The sequence below is a fragment of the Lagopus muta genome, chromosome 4 (assembly GCF_023343835.1).
Source record: "Lagopus muta isolate bLagMut1 chromosome 4, bLagMut1 primary, whole genome shotgun sequence".
In the NCBI taxonomy this organism is placed as follows: domain Eukaryota; kingdom Metazoa; phylum Chordata; class Aves; order Galliformes; family Phasianidae; genus Lagopus; species Lagopus muta.
The window spans coordinates 68,892,360-68,919,974 of NC_064436.1; the positions used below are offsets into that span (position 1 = coordinate 68,892,360).

General features: G+C 45.7%; 2 protein-coding genes across 4 annotated transcripts in view; one reads left to right on the forward strand and one right to left on the reverse strand.

The window, feature by feature from the left end:
• Positions 1 to 27,615, forward strand: part of PTPRA (protein tyrosine phosphatase receptor type A) — a 553,533-nt gene that overhangs the window by 404,033 nt on the left and 121,885 nt on the right. The gene's annotated exons all lie outside the window — the stretch shown is intronic.
• The window catches only part of SLC4A11 (solute carrier family 4 member 11), a 134,258-nt gene that overhangs the window by 91,193 nt on the left and 15,450 nt on the right, over positions 1 to 27,615 (reverse strand). Inside the window, exon 1 of one of the 3 annotated variants that reach the window (XM_048943622.1) lies at positions 3,800 to 4,000. The exons of the other annotated variants lie outside the window; for them this stretch is intronic. Coding sequence (XP_048799579.1) covers positions 3,800 to 3,860 — 61 coding nt within the window. The 5' untranslated portion in view covers positions 3,861 to 4,000. Of the gene's footprint in view, positions 1 to 3,799; positions 4,001 to 27,615 lie in introns of those variants that run through there. 3 annotated transcript variants of the gene reach the window in all.

Consider the following 27,615-nt stretch of genomic DNA (forward strand, 5'->3'; position numbering starts at 1 on the left):
AGCAAAAAAGCCCAATCCCTTAAAAGAAAAAAAAAAAGCCTGTTCCGGTGGGAACAGCCAACGCGTTGAATAAAACAAACACACGCGTGCTAAACCCTGGGGATGCAATTAGGCTCAGAGCAAGGAAGAGGCATTCAGCTCCAGGAGATGGAGACGAGCGGGAGGAAAAGGAGAGTAAAGCTTAATCCTGAGGCAGTGCCCCTTCAGGTGGGGTTTTTCCCCTAAGGGGGTGATCCTGAGCAGCAGCCCCTGCTTCTGTGGGGTGCCAGCAACTGTACTGGCACTAGAAAGGAAGAAGAGCTCCTCATTTTCAGCCCTTCCTCCTAATTCTCTCTCCCACTTGTCTGCACCTACTGGTAACTCACTCCATCACCTTTACTGGTCAAGGTTGGATATTAGGAAGACTTTCTTAAAGAGCGGTCAAGTATTGGCACAGGAAGCTGGGGGGAAATCACCATCCCTGCAGGTGTTGTGAGCTGTGGAGATGTGGCACTGAAGGTTATCTGTTATCATGGTCAATGGGCATGGTTGGGTTGGGGCTGGTGACTTTAGAGGTCTATCTCAACCATAATGATGCTATGATTCTACCTATGCACAGGGTCTCAAAAAAGCTGCCCAGATGAGATTCAGATCAATGAATTTCCCTCATTACCAACTGTCCCCGTCCACCCCACCATAGGGCAGCCATAAGGATGCACGCAGTTCCAGCCTTGCAAGCCAGACTGCTGCAGTTTGCATCAGCTTCAAAGTTGGGAAACTCAAAAGCACCCATAGGAAGAAAGCTCAAGTGTAACATCAGCGCTACCCACTCCAGTGGCTTTTCTCCCTTCCTCTTCTTGCAGTTTCTCCAAATCAGAGACGCCCAAAATGCCCTCTGTTCCCTGCGCCCTACCCAAACCACAGCTCTCACCAGGAACACAGACCCTTCCTCAATAATGGAGGGAAATCCAACTTCTCACTGATTTAATCGCAGGTTAGAGCCAGGGGTGAGTTCAGAAAGGAGGAATAGAAAAACCCAGTTAGAAGTGCCAGCTGAGCGCTTTGATATCAAAGCCAGCACTGACAGATGCAGGGCTCTGCTCCTGGGCCAGCACATCACCATGCTCAGCACAAGGGCGTCATGGAGAGCTTATGCTAGAACCATATCTAGGAAGTGACTTTGCACTGAGAAAAGTTCTCCCATTTCACCCAGTCCCAGCACAGATTCCTGAAGGAGATGCTCTGCAAAGTCACAAAACCCTGCTCGCACTCAGATGAACTTGAAGGAACAGCCTCAGCACTCTGTTCCCAACCTTTTTGCAGTGCATCATTGCAGAGGACCCCCTGCTCCCAAAGCAGCAACGGCACCGTGCCGTGCTCAGCCACCACAAAGGTAGCTGGGATGGAACACATGCTGGATATCTGCTGCACTTGGCAGCCATCTGCGTGTTTACAGGGTGGATGACAGTTTCACAATGACAAGTCATTAAAGCATCCCAGACTTGCTTACTCCCAGAGAAATCCCACAGAAGGAAATGGGACTTCTCCAGAAGTGGTTTTGCACTTGGAGCATGCTCGGTAGCTCCGGTGACACCTAAGCTCAAGTCACTGAAAGCTTTTGGATAGCATAGCTGTCACTGGGGCTTCCTAGAGAAGCACAGTACGAGAATAACTCAGTAGGGAAAAAGAAATAAGTGAGATTTCTCCTTAGATACAGTTTTGGAGTTGTCTTTAGGCATAAAGCCCACACACAGAGCATCACTATGGCTCAGCAAGGGCAACATTTAAAGTTTCAACATTCCATAGGGTCTAACAGGCACCAATCAAACCTCACAGCTCCCTTCAGCAAGAAACACCAAACTTACCAGCAAAACATATTTTTGAAGGTTGCACAGAGTGCTTCTGGCTTTGAAAGAATCTAAAACAAGTCACCCTCATTTTTGCTTTGAATCATTGAATGGCTTGGGTTGGAAGGATCCCCAAGGATATCAACTCAAAGATGAAGCTTGCTTTAAGGACCATTTACAGCCTGAAGTGATTTATTATAGCTTTACTGTAAGTCCAGGCACTCTGGGTTTAAACACAGCTCTTCTTTGCCACTTGGCGAGTCAAGTGAGCACCACAGTGAAAAGCCCCACTCACACTTCAGGCTCTGCTCGTTTGAATGAGCTGAAGTGCTCCAACTGCCAAGGAACAACAGGAGAGCCAGAGAGGAACTTCCACTGTGGTACAGAACTCTTGTGGAGAGGCAACCACACAAAAGCCACAGATGTTTCAGAACCAGAAGCTGCGGCCACGACGGATTGGCCAACGCATCCCAGTTACAGCAGGGAAACAACAGCATGCAGGGATGGCAGCAGTGACTGAGGTTGACAAGAGTGAAAGCATTGCATCACCATTTCCTTCTAACCTAAACCTACCCAAGAACTGAACAGCCCCAGAACCAACTCCAACAGCAGCCCAGGTGAGGTGGCTGAAATGCTGCTGGCCTTGCACAACCCATGGGTCAAGCAGTTTATTACTTCTTTCAGCCACACTCTGTGGGATGGGAACTATACTCAGGAGAGATAAGGCTACACTTACAACTCGAGAAAACCCAAAGGTTTATAGAGAAATCTTGCATAGGAAGACATCACAGCAGCTTGGAAAGAGTCTATATGCTCCCAAGTAGGCACTGCTTGTGTGCATCTTGCTGCTGGTCAGCCCTCACCATAAGTCCTCATAATGACAGCCCTGGACACAAAAAACAACAGTACAGGAAGTTTTCAGGAAATGCATCAGAACTGAAGCAACCTTTCTTTCCTTCCTTAAACAGAGGTACAGCCCTCCCTCCCCAGGCTGAGATCCCAGAGTGAAATCTATAGCCCATTCTCCCCGATTACAGCTTTGCAGGCAAAGCTGTTGTGCCACCTACAGTTGCTTTTCCACCAGAACGAACTTCTCTATGCAAACTCAACTCCCCGTCATTTAATTTAGTGACAAATCAGCACGAATGCAGCCACGCTGAGTAAGGAAGCACTCCCTGTGGGAAGGCACTGGGGGGGGGAAAAACACAGCAGAAGGTAACTTAAAAGTTGAGCAAAAGCCAAAGAGCACAACTCAACGTGCATTTAAATCCACCCGGTTGCAAGCACTGCAAATTGAAGCTCACAAACACATTGCTGGGGTCCTGCCAACAAGCATCGCTGTCCGAGTACCTCTGATCGTTCAGCTCAAGCTGCTTCACTTCATTGTTTTTAATTATTACTATTAATTACACCGTTGCCAAAGTGAAGCCAAACGACCGCATCCGCAAACAGAGAGCTGGAGTGGAGCTAACAGCAAGCCATGCCCTCCTCCCATTTGAGGTATAAACAAAGTACACAAAGAGGGGAAAAAGACACCCAGAACAACAAAAGGTCCCGAATTTAAATCGCTCCTTCATCCTCTTCCACGCTGTATTTGTGCCCCCTGAGTTCACCCACTCCAAACCCGTGCCCGCTCGGTGTAAGCGGCTCGGTGCTGTCCAACGAGCCCAGATGCAAAGTGTCATCACCTCCTCAAAACAACAGCCGGCTCCCATAAAAAAAATCCCCAAAACAATGACGCAAAGCCAAGTTTCTCCCACTTTCCTCCCCCAGAAAACCCCTTCCAAGAGCAGGGCACCAGCACGCATCCCATTGCATCCCATCACCACGCATCGCACTGCCGGCATTCCCCCCCCCCCCCCCCCCCCATCTCCCCATCCCTAACGAGGGGACAAACCGGGGACACCCCCCACCCTCAGCCCCTTTCCCCCCCCATGTGCCGTAACACTCATCGCACTGGTGTTGCCGCTCACCGCATGGCTGGAGGTGGAACACCCGCCTGGCTGCCATGGCTGCCTCTCTTTTTCCTCTCATCCCGTCTTCACCATCTTGACACTTTAAGACTTTTGTCGCGGTTTCGGGGTCGGCGGCGGTGTTTTTATTTTTACTATTTATTTTTAACCTTTTTTCACCCCCCTCCACGGAGAAAAAAAAAAAATTAAATAAAAAGACGCAGCGCAGCCAAAACTGAAAGTCCCCCAAGCGGGAGTGCGGCTGAAGGGAAGGGCCGGGGGCACAGCCGGGTCCTAGCGCCCTCCCAGCCCGACAGCAGGGCAGCTCCACGTGTATTCAAACGAGCAATGTTTCAGGCTTCAATTCCTCTTTTTCCTCCCCCCCCCTTCTGCTGAACTCTGTGTGCTGAGGTTTGATGCTACAGGTGTTGGCAGGTGAGGTGCTGCCTGTAAGCTCGCAGCTGGGTGGATGCACCAAGTGGGGGAAAAAATTATCTCACTCCCCTAATAGCAAGGGCTGATGGTAGAATGGCAAGGATTGGAAAGGACCTCAGAAATCATGTAGTTCCAACCCACTGCTGCAGGCAGGGTTAACAATTGCTAAACCAGACACCACCTCAGGCTGCCCAGGGCCCATCCATGGCCTTGGGCACCCACAGCTCTGGGCAGCACTGCTGGAGTCTCACCATTCTCTCACTGAAAATTTTCCCTCAACGCCTAATACAAATCTCCCTTTAGTTTAAAGCCCCCCCCCCCCCCCTTTCTCCTATCACTCTCAGACACATACAAAGTCACTCTTCCCTCCTGTTTATAAGCTCCCTTTAAATACTGGGAGGACACACAGATGTCTCCCCAGAGCCATCTCCGGGCTGAACACCCCCAGCCCTCAAGTGCATTCTTATGACCTCCTCCCAACAGCTTCCCATCACAAAGTCCTTTCCACCAAGTCACTTCTCTGCCCCTTCAGAACTACCCCAGACACATCCCAACGAAGGTACATCTGAGCCCAAAGCAGACAGCCAGGTTTCAAAACAAACCCTTGGAGCACATCAAGCCTCTCTGCAAAACCACACAACAAACACACACTTCCACAAGACGTAGAGCACTGCTCCCAGCCTACAACCTTTAAGAACAAAAGCAGGCAAACATGACTAATTATTTCTTTCCCCCCTCATTTGCTGCTACGTTGTTTCCTCACAACCACAGTAAACCTCAATGCCTTTTGCCCCAAATCCCTCTCCCAGCAGCATCTGAGTGCCACCACCAGGAGCAAGGAAAGAAATCAGAACAGGGACTCAGCCAGGAGCCCTGAGGTGTGAACACCTGCAGGGAAAAAGCAGAGATTGAAACGTAATGCTTGTGCTGGAATAAAAGCAAGGTAGCAAATAGAGGACATTTGCACTGCCTCCAGAAGCATGTGAGGATAAATAGCAACACAATCACACGAGCTGGATGGTTTTATTGCTTCCCCACCTCTCCTTCCTTTAGGACAGTCAAAGTTCCCACCTTTTGATCGCAGTCAGGAGACAACTGGGAAAAGCTATGAAGTGGGCTGCTTTCCTAGAAATTAAAGTCTACTGTATTCCATAGACTTACAGCTCTTCCCTCCAGCCCCATAGCAGTGAATCATAGGATGGCCTGGGTTGAAAAGTACCATAATGATCATCTAATTTCAACCCCCTGCTATGTGCAGAGTCCATCGTGAAGACATCAAGACTTGAGTCAGCCAGACTGGTGGGGGAAAGGAATAGGTTCAAAGCTGCAGAAGTTTGGAGAATTCCTTCAAGACATCCTACAGACACAAAGCCAACTGTGGGCAACTGAGCCCAGTGTTCTTTGTCTTTTATACCTCAGACCTAACCATACCTCCCCAGGATGAAGAATTATCTAACAGCATATATCCCTTCCTGGAAATATTACCCCACCACCAGCACAGCTTTCTGGACAATGAACACAGGTATCAGCTTATCTGATTTGATGTGTGGCACCACAGAAGATATCAGATACCTCCTGTCTGGCGCTATCTGGTCCATCCCAATGGCTCCAGCTCTCTTCTATGTCCATAGACTCCACCAGCCCAGCTAAGCAGTCACCCACAGGGAGCATGATCCAAGGAGCAGAAATTAAATCCAACCCTGAGCCTAAATGAGAAAATAACTTCATGCAAAGACAACTTCTCTTCAAAGTGAATGTTTGTTTTCCTCGTAGCAAGGTTATTTTTCCCCTCAAACATCCAATTGGCTTTCAGGAGCTCTTTGTTCCAAGGCTGGTTTGTGACTGCATTCAGTCCTGACAGATATTGGGCATCTGTGCTTTTTAGTGAGACACTTCCAGCAACACCATGGCTTTTGTGGTGGACTAGCACCAGAGACTGTGAGAGTTTGGAGCCTAGAAAAAAAGGCTAAGTGGGATCCAAGCATTGCAGAGTGATTCCTACCAAGTACCCATGCATGAAGTGGTGCTGGGATTTCCATGCCTGCAACACAGCCAAGACTTTTCATTAAAAGAAAAAAAAACATCAAAAATTGCTCATGGGATCAAAATAAGTAGTAAACTAAGTACAATCATAAACTGCAGTTTGTGTTGGTTTATCCTGTTTTAATCACGCCCTGAACCCCTTCAATCCCTCCTGCAAACTGAAGTGAAACCAAGCTGCTTTGCACCAAGCTCCAACGGCACAGCCTGGTCTGACCCCAGCTGCAGGAGAGCAGCTCTGCTTGCAGGACCATGCAATAAATGCTGCAGCACAGCAGAGGGAGCACAGGGTCCTGCTGGAAGACCCTCTAGGGGAGCAGCAGCAAGATAACATCTCCCTTTTTTAACACCTTGTTGATGAGGATTTCAGCATCTATCCCAGTGAGTCCTCCAGAACCCTTAGGTTTCACCCTTGGAGCTGAACACCACAAATTGCAATCACAGCACTCAGGATCCCATTGAAGGACACTTGTTGGAAGTCACTCTTGCACAATGGTGTGCAGAGACCTATGTTGGGTTGGGGCCCCATATTTGCTTTGGGAAATCAAGGGGATTCAATATCAGAGGCCAAGGTGACAAGTGGTCTTGCAGGTTGAGACACCAGAGCAAGTTGTCTGGCTGTGAACGCCATTCCATGCCTGGACCAACTGACAGCAAAAGCAAGCAAGCAAATTTTAGGCAGGACTGAACTGGTGCCTCCAGATGCAAAGGTGCACAACTAAAGTCACCCTGTAAGAGCCAAATCTTTTGCTCTTAGGGTTGTTCTCCCCACCACCACCCAAGGGTTACTCATCCAAACTGGATATAAGACTTCAGAAGTGGCCACAGAAAGGTAACTCAAGAAAAGGCATCTCAAGAAAAGGCATGAAAGCAGCGCATTATCCTTCATTTCCCTCCTGCAGATCTGTTTTTCTACAGCTTCCCAAGCCCCTCAGCTCTACAGGTTCTGGAGCTCCACAGGGCAGCAAGGAGCAGAGCTGGCACCCAGCCGGAGAGTTGCTGGGAAGGGCAGGCTCCTGGAGTGCAGATTGCACCCAGATGCCCATTTCCTCCTGGCTCTGGTAGGAGCTGGAGAAAGCAGCCAGCCTCTCCAGCATGCTCTGCCAGAGGCAGAAACTCTTTGGCAGAAGTCAAGCCGGCATGCCCCTTTTATTAGGGCCAGCACCATGCATTCAACTTGCATTGCCACCGATTGCAGAGAGATGCAAGCAGGACCAAGCCATCAAAGATCACAACTGTATTTAGGATAAGCACTGCAGTAAATACAACTCCCTCCCCAGGTCCCAAGATATGCATCCTTCAGATTGAGGAAAGTGCTCTCACCTTTGGAGCACGCTGAAGATTTTTTGTTCTCTTTGGAGGAGTGCTCCAGCTAAGCCTCATCACTACAGGATGAGAAGGGATAAAGATTCCCTTAAGAAGCCTGGATGATCCTGTAAACACAAAGGTCCATCTGCCAGTAGAGCTAGGGCCAATGATGCTGGGCACTGCAACGCTAAAATGTGGTTCATGCGGTGGACATTAACATCACCAGGCTTCTGACTATGCAGGTAAGCAGAACAAATCCTCTTCTCCTTGCCTGGAGGCATAAGGGCCAAAACACTGACTAGGATCTACTTGGCCATACCTGAAAACTGGCTGATCACAGAGTGAGAAAAGCATCCCTTGTTCTCAGGAATGGGGGACACTCAGGTCTTTCCCACCACAGGGACATTAGAGATGGGAATTTCTTTCCAGGCTTCCCTAGGGAAAAAGTCAAGAAAGAACCTAACTTATGATTCTAAAGCTTAACCTAATCCTTAATCCACACCTTGGAGTCCTGCCTCACACCAAACACCATCTCAAGATGTGGTTTAGTGGCAGGTGCACAATTGGACAAGATGATCTTGGAGATCTTTTCCAACCTTGGTGATGCAATGATTTTAAGTCATTCTATCTCTTATAGGAAGGCAGAAGAGCAATAGGCAGGAAGACTCAATATGGCAAAGGAAAGCACAAGCAGAGCAGCTCAAAAAAGGCACAATAGCATGTGAACTTGCACAGTCTCATGCCCCTACAGTTGTGGTTTGTTCTCCAGCACCTGAACACAACCTGCTTGAGAGAAGGACTGAAGCCAGAGTTTGAAGCAGTGTTGCTCATGGCTAATCCAGAGAACAGTGCTTTTAAGGGAGTGTGGCGCCGAGGTTCAGCTCCTACCAGCAAGTGAAGCTCCAATCACCCACTTCAACAGAGTGTCAGTTTTAGCTCTCTGTAGCAATTAGAAGGACCTCTCCAAGAGCTTGTCAAAGCACACTGTAGCTTATTAACAACAACAAACCACATCTCTACCTCTAACATTGCTCTCCAGGCTTCATAGCAGACCAGGGACTGGGAGCAATTACCAGCAGGGAACTTCACCAGGTAGCACCTCACCTTCCTGCATATGCCTGAGCACTGGCACATCTCATCACTATAGGGCACAGCATGCCCTGGCACAGCAGGATAGCTGAGCTCCAGCCACCGCAGCTGCAGATTACAATATGGAAGATGTTTTTCAGCTCTTTGCTTTCTATGCAGAGATGATCATGGGAAAAAGGACAGCCTTACGAGATGCTACAGCTATGCAATGAGCTCTGTTAGCCTAAATAGGTCCCAGACAGAGATAAACACACAAATGCACAGAGCTGCATCTGAACAGCTGAGTTCAGCCTCAGAACATTAAAAGATCGTTGATTCCAGTAGAGAAGACACTTGCCAGCCTTTTTTTTTTGTGCAGTGCAAAGAAAAAACCTCTCAGTAACCAGTCCAGACACAGAGAACCCACCCTCCCTTTTGCACTCAGCAGCAACTCAGTGTGAATCTTCTCACAGCTGCTGGAGGCAACAGGCTGGCAATAAGGATAGGTTAGTTATTTTCATGGCTAATGGATTTAGAAATAAGTGATGGTCCTTACCCAAGACTCAGCCAAACATGTCGTGAAGCTCAAAGGACAGACAAGAGCAGCAGATCCAGATGATGTCATATAATAGAGAAATAAAGAATGATACAACTGAAGGCACCAGATAAACAAGGACACTCAGCAACATCTAAAAGGTTTAATTGAGGAATAACCTTCGGTCTCAGCTATGCACACCAGCAAAGCCCCTTGCCTAATATCCACCTAGCTCACACTATATTCACAGATGTAAATATATACCTGAAATCTTCATGACCAAGAAGGGAAGGGCACCAAGGATCGGTTTCATACCAAGCAAGAGCACGCAGGAAGCAGAGGAGAAGAACACAAGACAAACGAAGACCAGCATTTCCTGGCCAAAGCCATTTCTTGCAGACTCAGCAGCAGGTTCATGAGGACTCGCATGGAGGAACTAAAGCCAGCTTGAAACAGTCTAAAAACCCCACTTCTGACAGAAGAAAGGATCATATGCTGCGATGCGGTTCTGAGGATTCTTCACACTTTGGGATGACAACTTTCATCTCCCTGAGCAGATACAATTGCTGGCAGCAAACACACAAGAACAGAAAAAACCTCAAGTTCCACAACAGGCTTCAAAGCCCAGTAGTGTTTTACTTGCTGCTAAAACAGATTCACAGTTTGCTATGCTTGTTTAATTTAATTTGAGTTGCATGAAAAGCCTCTTGCTTCTCCTTGAGGTGCCGCCCTCCCAGCAGCATACAAGTAGCATGCACTCATTTTCTGCCTTCTGTGATTATGATTCAGCACCCCCAGTTTTGGCACTGCACAGATTGGAGTCAGGATTGGGTACTTGGGCAGACAATGCAATAGAAGAGCTGTTAAGTTTGCCAAATGCAAGTAGCCAGCAGAGGGTTTGAGCTGAGAGCATGAAAGCCATAGAATCATAAAAGCTGGGGAAGATCTCTAAGGTCATCAAATCCAACTGCCTACCTACCACCAATATTGCCTAATAAACCCTCTCAGCCACATCTCCATGATTCTTGAGTACCTCCAGGGATGGTGACTCCACCACTCACTCCCTGGGCAGCCTGTGCCAGTGCATTACCACACTCTGGGAGAAGGAATTTTTTCCATATATCCAAACTGACCCTCCCCAGCACAACTTGAGGCCATCACCTGTCATCCTATTACTGTTCCTTGGCCTTGACCTCTGCCTCTCACAGACAGAAGTTTGGGTTGTGCTGTGTGGATCCAGAGTTTGGACTTGCAATATTCTATGACTGTGTACTCATGGATTTTTGCACCTGCTCACATTTGTGAGCTATCAGTTCAACAGAACATCAATTCTCGACAAGACTCCTGTCCTTTAAATACAATAAAAGGGAGCTGGAAGCTAACAGCACCACAAGCCAGCAGGGGAATGACGCTATGGAAGATAACTCTTATTAGAAAGGGAACACGGATAAGTAGTTACACCTGGTCCCTACTGGAAAACTGGGGAGCCTCTTGGCCAACCAAATACGGTATTTCATGGTGATCTGGAGACCCCATCAGCTATAGCTTTGTGTTTTAACAATGTGTTTTCACAGAGATGATCAGATTAAGCCAAGCTAATTAGCAAGTTAATTCTCACCCCTGGACAGATCAATAGGCAGCTTTACATCCCCACCACCAGCACAAACACAGCTTCCAGGGTTCAATTAAGAAACAAGGGGATCCATTTTTTTCCCCACTGTTAAGAAAAAGCCCCCACCACAGGAGCTACTAAGGCATCTCAATTGCACTGTTAGCTGTTAAAAGAGTTTTGTCCTGTTAAAATTTGTCTGGAATACAAATGATCAAACCTAGAGCTGTATGGCTTGCAGTCCCCTCTTTCTGCTAGGGAATGAAGGTGCTCTTTGGTCACCTACAGGACAGGCATAAGGAGGTGCCAGTGTTAGCCCTGAGCAGTCAGGTAGAATTCACATCCTTTAAACGTTGGTTGAGTTTTAACTGAAACCAACCCTGTTCCAGCCCTATAAATGTAGAACATAATTCTCCCATTTACAAGTGAGACTTTCAGAGCTAATTAGAGCATGAAAGCAGTAGTGGGATGTCCACATACCAAAGTACAGATGATTAAAATTGTGCTCTTGTTACTCAAAAGCTTAAATCCTTTGCTGATGATCTGGGCCATAACAGACGACAGAAGCCACTGCCTGACGATACAGCCACAGCTTTGCCTTATTTCCACACACAGGTAGGAAAAGTGGATGCAGAGGGACCATCACCTACTGTGGTGATTTAGGATGCCTGTACAGTCCTTGCCACCACTCCAGCATAAGCACTAGTTGCGCCTCTCAACAGCAGATTCAAGATTTTGTAATCTAACTCCCATACAAAGTTACCCTCCCTACTGCCAGATTAAACAAAACCAAGCTCTTCTGATGTTAAAAAGCCCAGCTGACCCAAATATGCGAGCTATTAGATAGCATTTGTTCTTTAAAACTAGTTTAGACCAGTAGCATTCCCACTGCTTGGAGAACTGGATAAATAAAGCCCTTAATGCCATTAGGGAGCAGCTCAGCAACAGCAAGTTTCCGCACTGAATGCTATACATTAATGCCATCAAGGCCTTGTCTTTCTATGAATAGTGACAAAGCCAAGCAGAAGAGAAAATAGTTATTTGCAATGACTGTAGAACTCTTCCATGTTCTTACATAGCTGTACAGTTCTGCACAGTTGCAGAAGAGAACTTCTGGTTGTTAATGCAAATGGTCACACTGCATCTTGGTGCTAGCTGCAGTCAGCTCAAAGCTCTGTTTTGGTAGGTTTTCATCTCCCCTTTCCAAGGGCTGCCACATATTTCCATTTTCCATAGGAAGGCTGTCCTCATTCTCAAGAACACATACACATATCATCTCTCACATGATTAAGGCTGCTTTATACAACCCTTCATAAGAGCTCTGAAATGTGGTGTTATCTGAAGCCTTCTACCTTTCTTTTCAGTGTTTGTAAGGCAGAAGGAAAAGATTTAAGCATCTAGTAACCAAACACTACACTTGAAGTCACCAGGCAGTCTGCAAGGGGCTCGAGGAGAAGCTCTTCCATGAAAACTTCCAGGCAGACTGATAGACTTGCATGTTTTACATCATCTCTTTCGTGGGTTACATTTGTCCTGTTCATAATCAAGCAGCTTAATATTAACAGCCAGAATCTTAAGTAACAGAGCTCCGTTGCTTGGCATTAAATGTTGGGCAGGTAGACTCAAAGCATGCAATTGGAAGCACTCACTCCACCACTGTCGGCAGAACCAAACAGGATCCTCAGAGCAAACAATAAAATGATTTCTCAGAAAACTGACCTGTGACGAAAGCAATTGTGGATAGGCTTCAAGACAGGGAAACTGGAAAAGAAGAGAATAAATCCAAGCAAGGTAATTTTGGCTGACTAGCAGGAAAGTTTTCGATGAGGAAGCAGATAGCCTGCACTCTACCTATCTTCTCCCAGGAGATTATTATTCCTGCACAAGCTGGAAAAACCTGAAGGCTGCCATATAGCAAAAAAACTTTTTTTTTTTTTGAACAGCAGAGTTGGAAGGAAAACAATTAGTTCTTATCTCTGAATTCAGTGTCTTACCTCAAGTTCTGTGCCAGAATATAAAGTTACCTCCTTGTGACAGGAAAGATCTTGGCAACTAATGGGATGCAAGATACTCACTGTAGGATTCCTCTCTGAACCTGGTGCCTGCACACTATATAGCCATGTTCAGATGCACAAACACTTCAAGGCAAGTTTAAATTTTGCCAATAGCAGCTTTTCTTACCTAATCAAGAGTCTGTAACCCATCCAGATTGTTTCAACACTTCACCAATGTGAATGGGCACATTCAGCTCCAGTGCACAACACTCAACCCACAAAATGTCTGGCCAAGGTTGAAAGCCACAACCTGTTTCTGGGACCCTACCACTTACTTTTGATTTGTTTTAAGATAATTCAGCCATGCTCTAAAATTTTCCCTCCTCTTGCCTCGTTCTTCACGTGAGATTGCAGAATCAAGCTTTATGCACCCAACTGGGCCCTTATTTTGTTTGAGAGCTGCATTCAGAAACATTCACCACGATAGACATGCATACATCAAGTTGCAGAGCCTGTTGTACAGACAGCTGCAATTATGACACTTATCCTCCATCCTTTGCTTCCAGATTTTTTGGGTATCCTAGCTAAAAGATAATTAATAGACTCTGAAAGCCACCTACAGAAGTGCTGGCACACCACCATCCATTCAGATGGCTTCCTCCTGCAGACAGACTGGCTCCTGGCTGGGGATCCTCAGGAAGTAGATAGAAAAGACTGAAATTAAGGCTGAGAGTAGCCTGAGAGTAATTTCCTCCTCTGGGGAGCTCCCACATGCCCTGCCCTTTTACCAGCAAGCAAGAAGGTCCTGAAGTCCAAGGATGTAGCAAGTGATTACACTGAGAGCTTGAATAAAACATCTGGAAAACAACTCCTTTGCAGCAAGGCACCATATGGCCACCCAAAACCAAGAAAAGTCCACAAGATTTCAACCAGTTTGAAGTAGCCACAAAGATCAGCCCATAGGCTTTATGTCATTTCTGATCTATCAGCACCAGGACAGCCAGATCTAGAGCTCTGCTTACAGACAAAGAATTTTCCCATCCACTGCCTTCACATTAGATACAAAACTACATTTGCCCTCTCACTGAATTACCCAATATTGTTGGTAGACTGAAGGGTTTACTCAGTCAAATACTGGAGAGAAATCATGTGCGTTCAAGCTTCTGAAGGCTTATAGAACCTGAGAACAATTCTACAGACAGATATAAAGGCACACAGCTAGATTCAACAGAATGTTTTCACAGCCTGGGAAACCAGAAAGTGGTTTGATTTCAGAAACTTTTGAGTTGAGAGCTAGAAACAGCTCCTCTATTCACAGTATTTCTTTTCTCCTGAAAACCTGCTTGTCACTTCTTGGCTTTTCTCCAAGCAAGTGCCATTGTTTTGTCTCTGAATATTGAGATCTTGAACTAGAGGTCAGCTTGGAACCAAATGAGGATTAGGGTCATCGAGTTGACATAATTTAATCAACTAATGCACAATACCTGCTGTACAGAAGATGTCCTTACGTGAACAAATTTACTGTAATTTATTTGTATTCTAGTCTTCAGAGGAAGAAGAACAGTGATTCCTCTCCAAATGCAGCAAGTGACCTCCCATCCCCTTCCAGGTACCCAATATGTCAATGCACAAGAGACCTCAAACAAATAACCTCTCCCAAGCAGTAATATTACAGATGTATTTGCCTTCATATCAATGTGCCAAGCACATCCATTAAGAAACTAGCAGGGCTCTTCTCCAAAGCACTGTAAGCACATTTATTTCAGAAGCAGTATACACATTATCTCCTTGGCCATACAATTATTACAACAATCAACACAAGCTTTATTCCCTCAAATCTCTCATTTTCAGCCCAAGCTACAAAAAAGTTCTGTACTGCTGTCAGCTGGTGAAAACAGAAGGAAGCAAATCAAGGCAGCACTGAGTGAGGATGACTTGGGTACATTGCTACTCTTGCACAGTTCTCTTTTCAGCTTCGAGACATAAAAGCAGATACCTACAGTGCATCTGAATAGAGGACTTCCCTGCCATTACAAGAATTTTGACTATATACTAGAAAAGGAAACAGCAGTTAACTCCATCTTCTGCCAGTAAGTGCCCCAGGGCTCCCTTAGCTTGCTCAGGCTATTTTAACGATTGCTACCTGAATTATCACTGTCAACATACTTTACTATACTCTGAGGAAATGCTGTGAACATCACTAAGCACTGGGAGCCCAGTTGGGATCATAATTTGTTGAACAATATCTCCCCAGGCCTCTTGCCTCTTCCTGAGTATAGAGGAGTCAGAGTACAATAGTTTGGGACTAAGATGCCCATCCAGTTATAAATTAAGTGCTCTTGTTAGCACTATACAGAGATCCTCACTGAAGGGTTGACCCAAGCTTGCTATCCACCTCCAAACAGCCCACGTACACATTGTCTCTCTGGTTTCTGTAATCCAGCAGCAGATGGAGAAGCTATTGAAGTCCAGATTTGTGCCTTTCCACACCAGAGTCACGCTGGCTCTGTCTCAGTACCAAAAGAATTGCTGTAGGTTTCAAACTCTACCAAAAAAAAAAAAAAAAGCAGGTAAATTACATCTGACAGTCCTTGAGAAATTCAAAGCCTGTTGTCTTGTCCCTTATTGCCCAAGCTGAGTTCCAGCTCACAATTGTCTAACAACTGGCAGCTGATGTTAGTGCACATCAGGCTTATCACTGCCTAGATCTAGCGTGGATTGAGTCAGACTGTTTTCAACTGCACTCATGAAAGACACCGAAGTCACTAAATAGCACTGTCCCAATTCTAAACAGCATATTCAAGTGCTGAGAATACCATCCTAGCCAGATTCAAGGCAATTATCTGTCTTTCTGAAAGATGAGGTAAGTCATCCTCTTCATTTCCACCAGAAATGCTGAGGTCATCAACAAGCAATAGAAACTGTGGGGAAGTAGTTCAGCAAGTCCTGTGAAAAACTTAAGGAAGATCAGTAATAATTGGACAAGAGATCAGGATGCAGACAGAAAAGCCCATCTTACACCACCCATACACAGTGCTTCTGGCAGTACTTCCTCCAAAGACACTGTGTTCATGTTTTGGTCCTGCAGAGAAAAGTAGGCAAACCCTGGGCCACTCTTACTGCTGATACCTTTGAACATAAGGGGAATTGCTGGGGATGTTTACAGGGCAAAGCAAAACTGTCTTTTCAGCTCTTTTCGTGGACCAACAAAATCTGCATCCAGTAAAGCACCTTAGTTGCCAAAAAAAAAAAAAAAAAAAAAAAAAAAAACAAAAAAAAACCACAACCACCACCAGCAGATACCTAGGAGAGAGCTTTAGCACCAGCAGAGCAGTCTGGGAAGAGCTCACAGGGCATCCTGAGCTTCCTACAGGTCTGACAACCAAGGCCCTTCCAGTGATGATCCTTTCAGTGGAGATGGGTCTCCACACTTCACAGCCTACAGCACCTTCCAAAGAAGGGGTCATCACTCTTTGATGCTACCTGCGCTTCAGCACCTCCAAAATCCTGCAACATGGAAACTCTTCTTGTGACAATATGTTTTGTGAACCAATATTCACATTCCTTTAATTCCCACCTTTGTTCAGTTTCTTTAGTGACTGTTTCCAACTCAGAAGAAAGTTAATTACTCGCTATTCCTTGCACACAACCCATTTTTTAAGGCTCTTTTTTGCCTTTCTGCTCCCACCACCAATGCCTACGGCTGCTGGATGGGCAAGCACAGGCACCACTGCATTTTGGAGCACTGTATGTTAAGGTAGACAAGCCAGGTTCACAGAACAAAGGGAGCAAAAAGATGAAGACACTTCCCCTGGGCTCCAAGAGATAAGTGCTTTTCTTCCCCTATCATCTGGTAAGCCACAAATTTTTCCACTCCATTTCCAAGAAGCCCAAAAATCACAGAAAGATCATACCATAGGAAGCCATTCAGATCTCCAGTAGCTTTGAAACAGAATTAGCCATAGCCTGAAGGAATACAACTTTGATAAGCAGAGGTATGCTAAAGCAAGCTGGGCTCAGTAACACATCCCCATTCCAGTTCCCTTTGTGATCTGTCCTTCAGTAATAATTCTGGACACAGGTTTGATGAAGCCTGACCTGGTTAACAGTTGTGAATAGCAGAAATATAGAACCAGAAGGTTGAGATGATAAGTAGTTGTCCACTGATTATCCTAACAATAGTTACTACTAACACGAGACTTACAGAAATTGGGTTATTGTTGAGGCAGTAGCACCTGTGCCCCAACATGAGGTGATTTGCACAGCAACCACAGCAGTTTGGTAACATTTTTTTAGAAAGGTACAAAACATGGCAGCCCACATGAACAGAACTGAGAACTCTGGGGGAAGCAACTGAGGAGCTTTGGAGTGGCTTTCTTCAGATAAACATTTCCCAGTCGCGTTGAGATGCATACAACCACGCAACCTTTCCTAGTAACAGGCTGTGCATACGAGTAGGTTCCCAACACAAGAATCAACAAGTTTTCCCACACTATACATTCCCCAAACTTTACAGCATGAGCTTGCATGTGTGCTGGAACAAGTGGTCTGTCTACTGCTAGACTGTTGTGCTAATGGAAGATGAGTACTGTGTCCTACCAGTGGCTGGAGATGTGTACCCAAGAGACCTGAAGGCTGCCAGGGGTCTTCTTAAGACTAGAATAGTAGAATCATAGAATATCCCAAGTTGGAAGGGACTCACAAGGAGCAATCAGGAGTTGTGCTCGATATCTCAAGAACACAGTTTGTTGGTGCAACCTCGAAAAGGCTAAAAGCAACCCTTTTCTGTACACATCCTTCAGAACCAGTTCTGAAAACTGGAAGTTCACAACACATCTGAGACCAGCAGGGTATGAGCGGGCTCTGAGTACTCCTCACCACCAATGCTCCTGAGAGATGTTGAGGGTTGTGAACGCCAGACACTGGCAACACTGGCTGCTTCCCTCTTTGCTGTGCTCTGGAGAATGAATGAAGCTCTGACTCCCATAGGGTTGCTACAGGACAAGCTCAGGAGCTCTCCAGGGTATCCTCAGAGCCCTCCTCCCTCTTGCTTCACATGCATAGAGAGCAAAGCATCCCTGACCACATCCCAGCACGTGACACCTTATCTAACCTATAGGGCATTCATTACACAGATACGCTCAATTTCCTATATTCAAGTCAGCAGTATTGAGCGCTAATAATGAGTTATGAAGTAACAGCAGTCACCTTGCACTAGTAGAAGCTTTCACCATTTGCTTCACAGCGCACTCAAGACTTCTCCTTCCAAGGGGAAGGCAGAAAGACACCAACCAAGCAGACTATCTCAGGCTGGCTTTGCCTCCAGCCTATCCACTTGAGGCCAATACCATTTACCAGTCCCACCATCCCCATCCTGCCACTGCGGAGGAGGCAGCCCACAACCACAACCCACCACCTTGCAGCCACTTCACCTCCAGCAGACTCATCTCTTCATCTCAGCTTAGAGGGATGAAGGAGTTGTTCCCCTTCCACACCAGTCAAAATACAGACACCCTTTCCAATCTTTGTTCTAAGACCATCAAATCCAACCACCAACCCATTCCCACTATCTCCCTCAGTGCTTGAACACCTCCAGGGAGGGTAAATCCATTGTTCCCTTGGGCAGCCTACTCCAATGTCTGATCACTCTTTCTGGGAAGAAACTTTTCTTTATATCCAACTTGATCCTTCCCTGGCACAACTTAAGGCCATTACAAGAGTTACACAGGGCCAGGCTGCATCGCTTTTCCAAAGGCAGCTAAGAAAGAGGTGCAGGAAGGACACCTTCCCCCACCTCTAGAAGCAGCTCAAGGGGAAGTTCCTTGCTCAACAGCTTCCTGGCCATGCAGGGGAAGTTGTTTGTGCTGTCAGCCCTGGCCAGGGGAATGCTACAGCATTTTGGTTCAGCTTGCATTAATTACCCATGGCAGGAATAGCTCCAGGGCTGTCATGCAGCAAAGCAAAGCCATGAGAGTGGTAAGAACACTCGAAAGAGTGACTAGGACTTTCAGCATCTCCTGGGGAGGAGTCCCAGCTGCTTTTCACTCCTTCTCTCCTAGCCTCAAAGAAAAAATGGTTGCAAACAGAGCCATAGAGATACAGTAGCTTGCCTGGGTTCAAGATGTGAATAGAAAAGCGAGAGCAGAGCTTCACACCACTCTATGCCACACATGCATCTGGGTGATCCTTCCCCAAATCCTCGCACAGATAAAGTTCAACTCCCCTCATCTCTGCCATTTACCACTCACAGAGCGACTGCTGCTGGGACGAGGCCCATATCTGCCAGCAGCAGCAGGGAAGAAAGCCACAGCTGAGAACAGCACATTTCACTTGGAGCCTCCTGGCCTTTAGGGGGCAAAAAAAAAAAAAAAAAGATTAAAAAACATAAGTCAGGAATTGTGTGCAAGAAGTGCTGTGTTTTATTACTGAATGAGTTGGTCCATAAGGCAGATCCCAATTAAGGATGTCACTTCTGAGTGCCACAATATTCCCAGTGCAAACACAGCCTGCTCACATCATTCAGTTCTTAGAAATATTGAGGCATGCGGCATGGGAGGGTTTTTGAGGGTTACTCTCTAGGTTTTCAGCCATCCAGACAAAGTCAGAGGCACACAAAGCTCTTATAACTGCTGCTCTTTAAGTGTGTAGATCTGTAATAGGCTTTCTTTAAAAATAGTTTGGGCAAGATCCCTGAGAGATACTTGAGATAAAAGAGGCCTAAGCAGGTGTAGACAGAAGCAAGAGCTCTGCAGCTCTGCCATCAATTCCTCTTCATTCAAAACCACTCTATGTATATAGCTCAGGTTTTGGAGCCTTTAACCCAACAGCAATGCATGATGCCTCTTGGGCTTCTCCTTTTCTCTTGCACAACCAGGGCCACCTACGGACTTAGTGATCTCAGTGGTCTTCCCAACCTTAATGAATCTGTGATTGTAAGTGTGTTACACCGAGCTCCCTCTGGCCACACCATCCTGACATGCATTCTTACTCCCAAGGTAGAAGGTGGCCAAAGCCAAGGCATCCACAGCAATTTCAATAGGCATCTGGATTTTAATGCACACTGTGGCAAGGCCACACATAATAAACATCTTGAATTTGTCAAAATGGACTTGAATACAACTGAAAAAAAAAACCATAATAGTTAAATATAAGGAGAAACATAAGAGTTTCTCCTTATAAAGAGGCACCCTGCAGTACCCCAAGAAAGTCACCATTTAGCAAATGGATTTCCACTTTTTTCCCAATGTGGTCAACTCTTCTGTGCCAGACTGTTTTTGTGCTACAAAGTTAACTCTTCCAGACAAAAGAGGGAACAGTGAGTGGGTTATGACTTCCTTCTGTTAAGTCATTTAACAAGAAAGGAAACCCCAGCAGAACACACAGCACAGCATGTCCTGCTTTGTCCCACACCGTAGGATTCCTGTTCTACACATCTTGAATTTGACTGAATTCAATTGCAGAGCTCTGCTTCCCCCCACCCTCTTCAGAGAGCTGACACGTCCCAGCATGAGTGCCTTTGAGTGTCAGGAGGCCTTTCTGGGGACATCATATTTCTACAGCCAGAAAAGCATGAACAGCTTGCTGAGAACACCGACCACCATGCAACAACCAAGCTTTTATAACGCAACCAAATGAGGTCCAGAATAGGTATGCATGGTCTACTCTGCTCAGTTCTGGCTAGCACTCCTCTTGGCTTTGCTCTGACATTTGTTGCTTCATAGCGAAGTCTCCTGTGACATTACACAAGATTTCAACCTCTCAACCTTGCCAACCTCACACATCATTACCCCAGCCACTTCTCATGCCACCTCCACACCACTACCTTAGCCTACAGGCTCGCAGCAGGAGTTGGCCATCAAACCCATAACCAAGATGGCTTGACAAAAAGCTGTCTGAACTGGGCCTGAACTCTCAACATTTCAGATTACAGATGAGTAAGTTCTGAATTTTTCACACACTCTAAGTTGAAAGTCCCTCAGATGCGAATCTGAACATTCAGCCAGAAAGAGTTGCCAGAGGCCAACTTGAAAAGTCTCTCAGATCTACTCCAGATTGCCAAGCTGTGTGACCCAAGAGAGTCTTAAGAGATTAAACACTGCATCTCTGAAAAAGGGACATCCTGATTCTCACAGGGGGATGTTTATCCCAGGGGTTAATTTCAGATTTTTTTTTTTTTGATTAGCAGAACTTACTCACATGGTAGACCTTAATTTTCTGCACGTTGCAAACCACCAGGACTTTTGCAATGCTTTAATGCTTTTCTCCCAGAGACATACCTTTCATCTGAAAGTTCATTTGGCTTGAGAGAAATGCCATTGCCAAGAGGATGGAAGGACTGCTACCACATCTGGGTGTATTGGTTTCCTGAGAACATCCTGCAAGATGTACAGCTCCTCCCTCTTCTACACCATGAAGGAGGAAGGCTCACAGGCAGAGCAAAGCATCTCAAAGCCACCTCAGCACTGCTAAAGGAGAGGTGCAAATAGGCAAGAGAATAAGGAACACCTTTGGTTTACAGCAGTTCTCAAGCCACAGCGCTGATGCCTTCTCTCTCAAAAGACCAGGGATCAGAAGGAAATGCCTACTCAAGGCAAAAGTCCCCAAAGTCCAGATGGCTGAGAATATCAAGGGACAGTTATTAAGAGGGATTGGGATGGTTCTGGTTGGCAGGTTTTTGCTGCCTTTACCTGTGGGATGAACCAGATGTCAGCTACTCACAGGGAATTTCAGATACCCTGAATACAAACACACTGTTCACAGTGTATGCAGAAATCAAGATGATATTAGGGCTGTTGAAGCTGTTTATGCCTCCCATCCACTCTTTTCCACATTGAAAGCACACTTGCAGATATTTCAGTCTATCACCCAGTACCATTTGTTTTATGAAGTTCTTACAGACAAAACAGGGTGGGTGTTGGCTTTTTCCCTCCATCTCCCTTTCTGCTTTTGCTACTATTTGCATAGAGTAGACAGATTGTATTTTTTTTCCCCACAAAAAGACAGCAAAAAAAAAAATCCTATGACAAATTCATTTTTAAGCTGTTATTGCCAGATTGGCTCCTAGCTGGACTCCAGAGACAGCTAAACCTTTGTAATGCAGCATGTTTTTATCTGAGGCTGGGCTGCTTATCTGTTAGCCCAAAGTCAGATCAAGCAGACCTTGCTGCCCCATATCAGAAGTCACTGAGCTGCTGGATGGCTGTCACCTGGGGAAGATGTTGCTTCATCTCACCCCATGGAAGCAAAGCAGTGCTCTTTGCTTCTAGACATTCAAGCAGCAGCTAAGGCTTCAAAAGCCATCAAAAACGATCAGAATTGAAAAGCTTAACCAGAACTGCAATTAAGCAAGAATCCAACAGTCAAAGCATTGTAAGGGTTACTTGCATAGCCGTGTTTCTATATCCAGTCTTTAAAACAGAGCTCGTTAAATACACATTGGAGACTGCATGCCCCACCCCACATCTGCTCCCAGCCACTGGAGCCATTCTATTAGCTGCTCTCCAAATTCATATTTCACGCTACAAGTGGTGGGTTGAACAGTCATCCAAGCAAGCAAATAAACACACATTCTTCTCCAACACACACAACTACCCGCCTCCATGGATACATACTTAAATACCAAAGCAGCCTACTCTTTAAGACTCCTCCAAAAACATGTCATTCTCACATTCTCTCATCTGCAAAGCAGGAGAGACCAAGTGACCATGGCACACTCATGACATTTTAATGCTCTCCAGTAAATCTTAATCTGCATGTGAATTTTAAGCCTGGGTCAGAGTTACCCAGGCCTCTGTTCCACCATCTGTGCAATGCTGCCCACATCATGCTTCCCATTATTTCTGATGGAAGACAACAGTCCAGCATCAACACAAAGATCCACCTAGCCATTCATGGGGTGTAGAAAGACAATTTCTAAGTGAACCTCAGCAGCCTGCTAATGGGCAGAATGCAGCTGGAATTTGTCTGAGTCACACATCTCCCACTGCAAGCCACAGGACCTTGCGTACTTTTGCAAACCTTGTTCCATTAAAACACCTCACTTCTGCCCCAAAGGAGGATGCTCACCTTGCACAGACCCCCAGATCTCCAGAAAGCTTCTGCTGAACTTGAATTGCACAGCCTCATCAGCGGCACGGACAAAACAGAGAGCACAGTTTAGAACCAGTCAAGACACTGCAGTGTTGAGGTCTTGGGTCGTGATGTTCTAAGCACACTCAGGTGACAGCATTGCTGCAGACTACTGACATTCAAAGGTGAAAACAAAGCTACCCCTACTTCTAAGCACTTGGACTTTAAGATAGACTTCAGCTCCCATCAGCTTTGTTTCAAGAGTCATGTGTCCTTTGGTTCTCATTCCCAAAGAGCACTATACCAGTTCTTAAAGGAACTGGTCTACTTCAGGGTCATCATAATTAACATGTCTCCTAGCTTCTAGGTGAGCTGCATGCACAGCAAGGGAGAAACACCTTAAGAACCCTGCAAATGGTGAAAAAAACAAATTCTATCTATGTAAGTAACCCATCTGTTTTCAAGGAGGAGAACACTGATACAGAAAAGCTACATTTCAAAAGATTGTGAACAATATACAGGAAACCCACAGCACACAGGGGATCCTGCAGAATCTGAACTGGAGGTTGCCTGGTGGAATAGGGGCATCTGGCAAGGACAGTTAAACTCCCCTGAGCTTGGGTTGATAGTTGGCCTCAGACATCAGAATTTAGTTTTGCAGGAAAGTTACGACTTCCACGCGTCAGCAGAATTCATGTTTTCTACTAACAACAGATTGAGAAAGAGGAGAGGGACTTACAGCATCACAGTGCTCTCAAGGAGATCAGCACTGCAAGTCAATCCCACTTGAGATGGGGAAATCAGTAAGCACCAACACCAACATACAGGAATTAGTGCTGAATCTATGTGTATATATATATATTAGCTTGCTAAAGGAACGAAAAAGCATTGCATTTTCAAAAAGGGAACAAAGGCAAGCTAACTAGATGTTAGTACCAGCTGTCAAAAAGAGGTTACAACCATGGGAATGAGGAAAAACAAACAAGATCTGTAACTGCTCCCACTCAGGGAGAAAGGAGCTGTCAGCCACAGACACAACACTGATGAAACGAGGAGGATGCCAATTAGACTAGAACCTTGGTATTTAAAGAAATCCACCCTTCCTTCTGCCAAAAGGAGATCTGCCAAAGGAAAGGGGTTTGTGCTTGTTTAAAAGCAACTTGGGCATAACGAGTAGCATCCTCAGACAGCGAGATTTTAAATCTGCATTTTGGCAGTTCTGGTTATAAGCCCTCATCTGCTAGAGGGGAGCACACAGATCAATGTAGTTACAGCCCTCTCCTGCAGTGCATTTACCCAGCTCCAGTACACCATGTACTATTTAATATACCCACATGGAAGAGTCACAGACAAGAGCTACAGCTGAAAATTACTCAAGAAATACATCTACATCAATAGAAAACCTGCCTCAGGGAATTAGTGCTCATCATTTCTAGTTTCCTGTGCCTGTACTGGTCTTACTAGATAACTGTGTCACTCTTGGGTTACCTAACTACCTACCAGACCCCCCTCTTTTACTATTTTAGGTGCAATGACTCAAAAGCATCACCTTCACTTCCTGCTGACCACCAAAACTTCATTTCCTAGGAGTTACAATAGAATGTAGCATCCATTCAGTACTTATGAGCCAAAATGTTATTTAAATGCCACCCTCAAGGATGAAGAAAAAGAGTCATTTTTAGAAAATCTCAGGTAATTCAGCAGGGAAAACCACTGAAGTTTCTCAAACAAAAGTTTTCTCTTCCAAGTGACTTGCCAGAAGAGGTATCTAAGATATCTAAGAAGAAAGTCATGGGTTAACAATTGGACTTGGTGACCTGAACAACATTTTCCAACCTTCACAATTCTATGACTTTATGATGGAAGTCATATATACATTTAGACAGAACTCAGTAGGGAGCAATATCACTGCTCATCATACTTCCTTAGTCAACCTAAAAAGATCCTCATTATAGGAAAAAAACTTGTCAGAAACGAGTGTTTAATGCACTGTCAGAGCTAACATCACAGAGGCCAGCTTTTTCTAGTCCTCTTAAGCTAATCCTACCCTGCTAACCTTAAACCCAGGAGGAAGCCTCAACTTCAGCACCTAAGCTTGCTGTACTTTGTGTCCCTACTTGTTTTCCCAAAGCATTCATTACCCCCAGTGCACAATACCCAAATGATGGCATACCCCTTCCCTTTAGAGGACAGAAAGGCTGAATCAACTCAACATTTCAAATGCACTGCTAGCAAAAAGTCTAACCTAAAGGCAGGCTTTTGCACCACAAACACCTCTTTGGCCACACCTACACTAATAAACACTTTTAGACTGTCCATCTGAAATACAGATCAGCAAGTGTGCCCAAGGCATCAGCAACACCTAGAGCAGACCTAAGACAGATGCTCATCACTATGCTTAAAGCCTGCTTGCTCTTGGTCCCTTTCCCAACTTGGTGAGATTACTCCAGCCCTACAGCAGCCCTGCGGAGCAGATAGCATCCTCAGCCCAGCCCTTCATGAGGATATCTGAAAAATAAGACTCAGCTGTAGGTCCACGAAGAGCTGGTGGCATAACAGCTTGATTTTGAACACCAACAACGCTAGATCCAGGCATGTGCTCATCCAGCTCCAGGGCTTTTTTTTTTTTTTTTTTGAGAGCTAGCAATCAGGAGAACTGGCTATTTTACTTGTTAATCCCATTGCTTGTTACCATGGAGCTCTGTCGTGAGTTCAGAGCTGATCGCCCACGCCATGCACCGAGGAACATTATCACAAGCAAGACCCTTCAAGGGCTTATCAGGGAGACACTGCCCACCCAAGATGCTAAGAGCAACTTCGGTTTGTCAGCAAATGTAGCTTGATTTTTGAAGACATCAGGTAGAAAGGCACAAGGAGGGGAAGGCAAACACACTCATCTCTGTGCTTGGCTTCCATGTACATCCTAAGCTGCATAATAAAGACCAACAGCCCTAAAGGCCCAGTCCATCTATGAGTTGGACTGTATGAGATGTGTATGAGATGATGCACTTGCAAGAGGTAGGGCTCCACTTAACACAGTCAGTACATCCACACTCATGAACACCATCACCATGCAGGCTCCCCAAGAAGCAGTCATGGCACTGAACTTGCTGGAGCTCGAGAAGCATTTGGACAACACTCTCAGACACACGGTCACATTTTTGGGTGGTCCTGTATGGAGCCAGGACTCTATGATCCTTATGGATCCCTTTTAATTCAGGATATTCCATGATTCTATATGCAAAGAACCAAAATTTCAGGAAGTGATAAGGGATACTTCTGATGGGGAGGAAAGCAGCCAAAGTGAGAGAACCCAAGACCATACAAGATCACTCACTGACAAAATCCCAAGCCTAGCTCTGTTGCTGCTCCATGCCCTGCTTTCCAGCATAAACCATTGTGTTCTCCTGGGAAAAGCAGCCAGTAGTCACTGCTCAGAAAGGATTACACCTCAGCACCTCTGAGTAAGGAAACAGGGCAGCAAAAAGTGGTCTTTCAGTATCTGCAAGGTGGCTATAAGACGGAAAGGAGCAGACTCATGAGCAGGTCTGTTGTAATAGGGCAAGGGGAAATTGTTTCAATCTAAAGGAGGAGAACTTTAGGCTGAATATAAAGAAAAAGGCTTTTTTGTTTTTGTTTTTTTACAAGAAGGATGGTGAGGCAGTGGTGCAGGTTGCCCAGAGATGTGGTGGATGCCCCATCCCTGGAGATACTCAAGGTCAGGCTGGATGGAGCTGTACGTGCCCCTGTTCATTGCACAGCAGCTGGACAAGACAGCCAGGATGGCCTTTAAATGTGCCTTCTAATTCTGAGGTTTCTATGTTTTTAATGAAAGCCTTATCATAGAAGAGAATCTGAGCAGGGATCCCTCGTGCTCCCATAGAGCACTGAAAAGCAGCAAGAGCAGAAAGGGCTCCCTAGAATCTAAACATCAGATGAGCATCATAACAGCAGGTCGGTTCTACATTCTTCCCTCTTTCCTTCCAGACAAGAGCATATAGCAAGGATCCTTTGAACTACTGAAGTTATTAACATGCCACAACCCTCGTACCATTGCCAAACAGGAAAAATACTTGGAAAGCACACTGAGAAGGAACGTACCATACAACCCTACCCATGGCGGGCAGGCAACAAAAGCCCCAGAGCCTTATGCACCTCTCCTTCCCCTCAGCCCCCCCAAAATGAGGGCATGCAGCACTTCCAGCCAACACGAGTGCATGCATTTCAGCCATTGCAGAGCTCGTGCACAGATGCCAGATTGACAAAGGTCACTAACCTCTCACAGGAAACATCTCCATCGCAAGGCGCTCACTTTAACGGGTCAGACGAACACACTGCAAAGCTGACAGTAACAGAGAGGCCAAGGAGCAAGTCTCAAGAACCAGATTCTGGTGTAACACTGATAAAAGCACATTCAAAACAGTGAAGCCAGCCAAGTCTGGCCTTCCATTTAAAGAATCACTAGATCAACACCAGGCTTATTCCTTAAGATACAGACAGTAGGAGATGAAGTTTTTAAGAAGCTGCTGAATCACACCCATTCTTAAAAATAAATCAACTGTTAAAAGACGCGCAGCTCTAGAGATACGTATTCCTCATTGTCCTAATTACAAAGTTGGCTGAACGCAGCTCTTTGAAAAATGAAACATGGCTGTTGTCATGCTGTTTCAGCAGGGTGGTGTGTCACAGGAAGTTCTCCAGCAGACAATGTTCTTTCAGGGTCTGATTGTATATCTAAGGGAGGGCCACATGGCCCATGACCCCTGAAATGCATCCATTA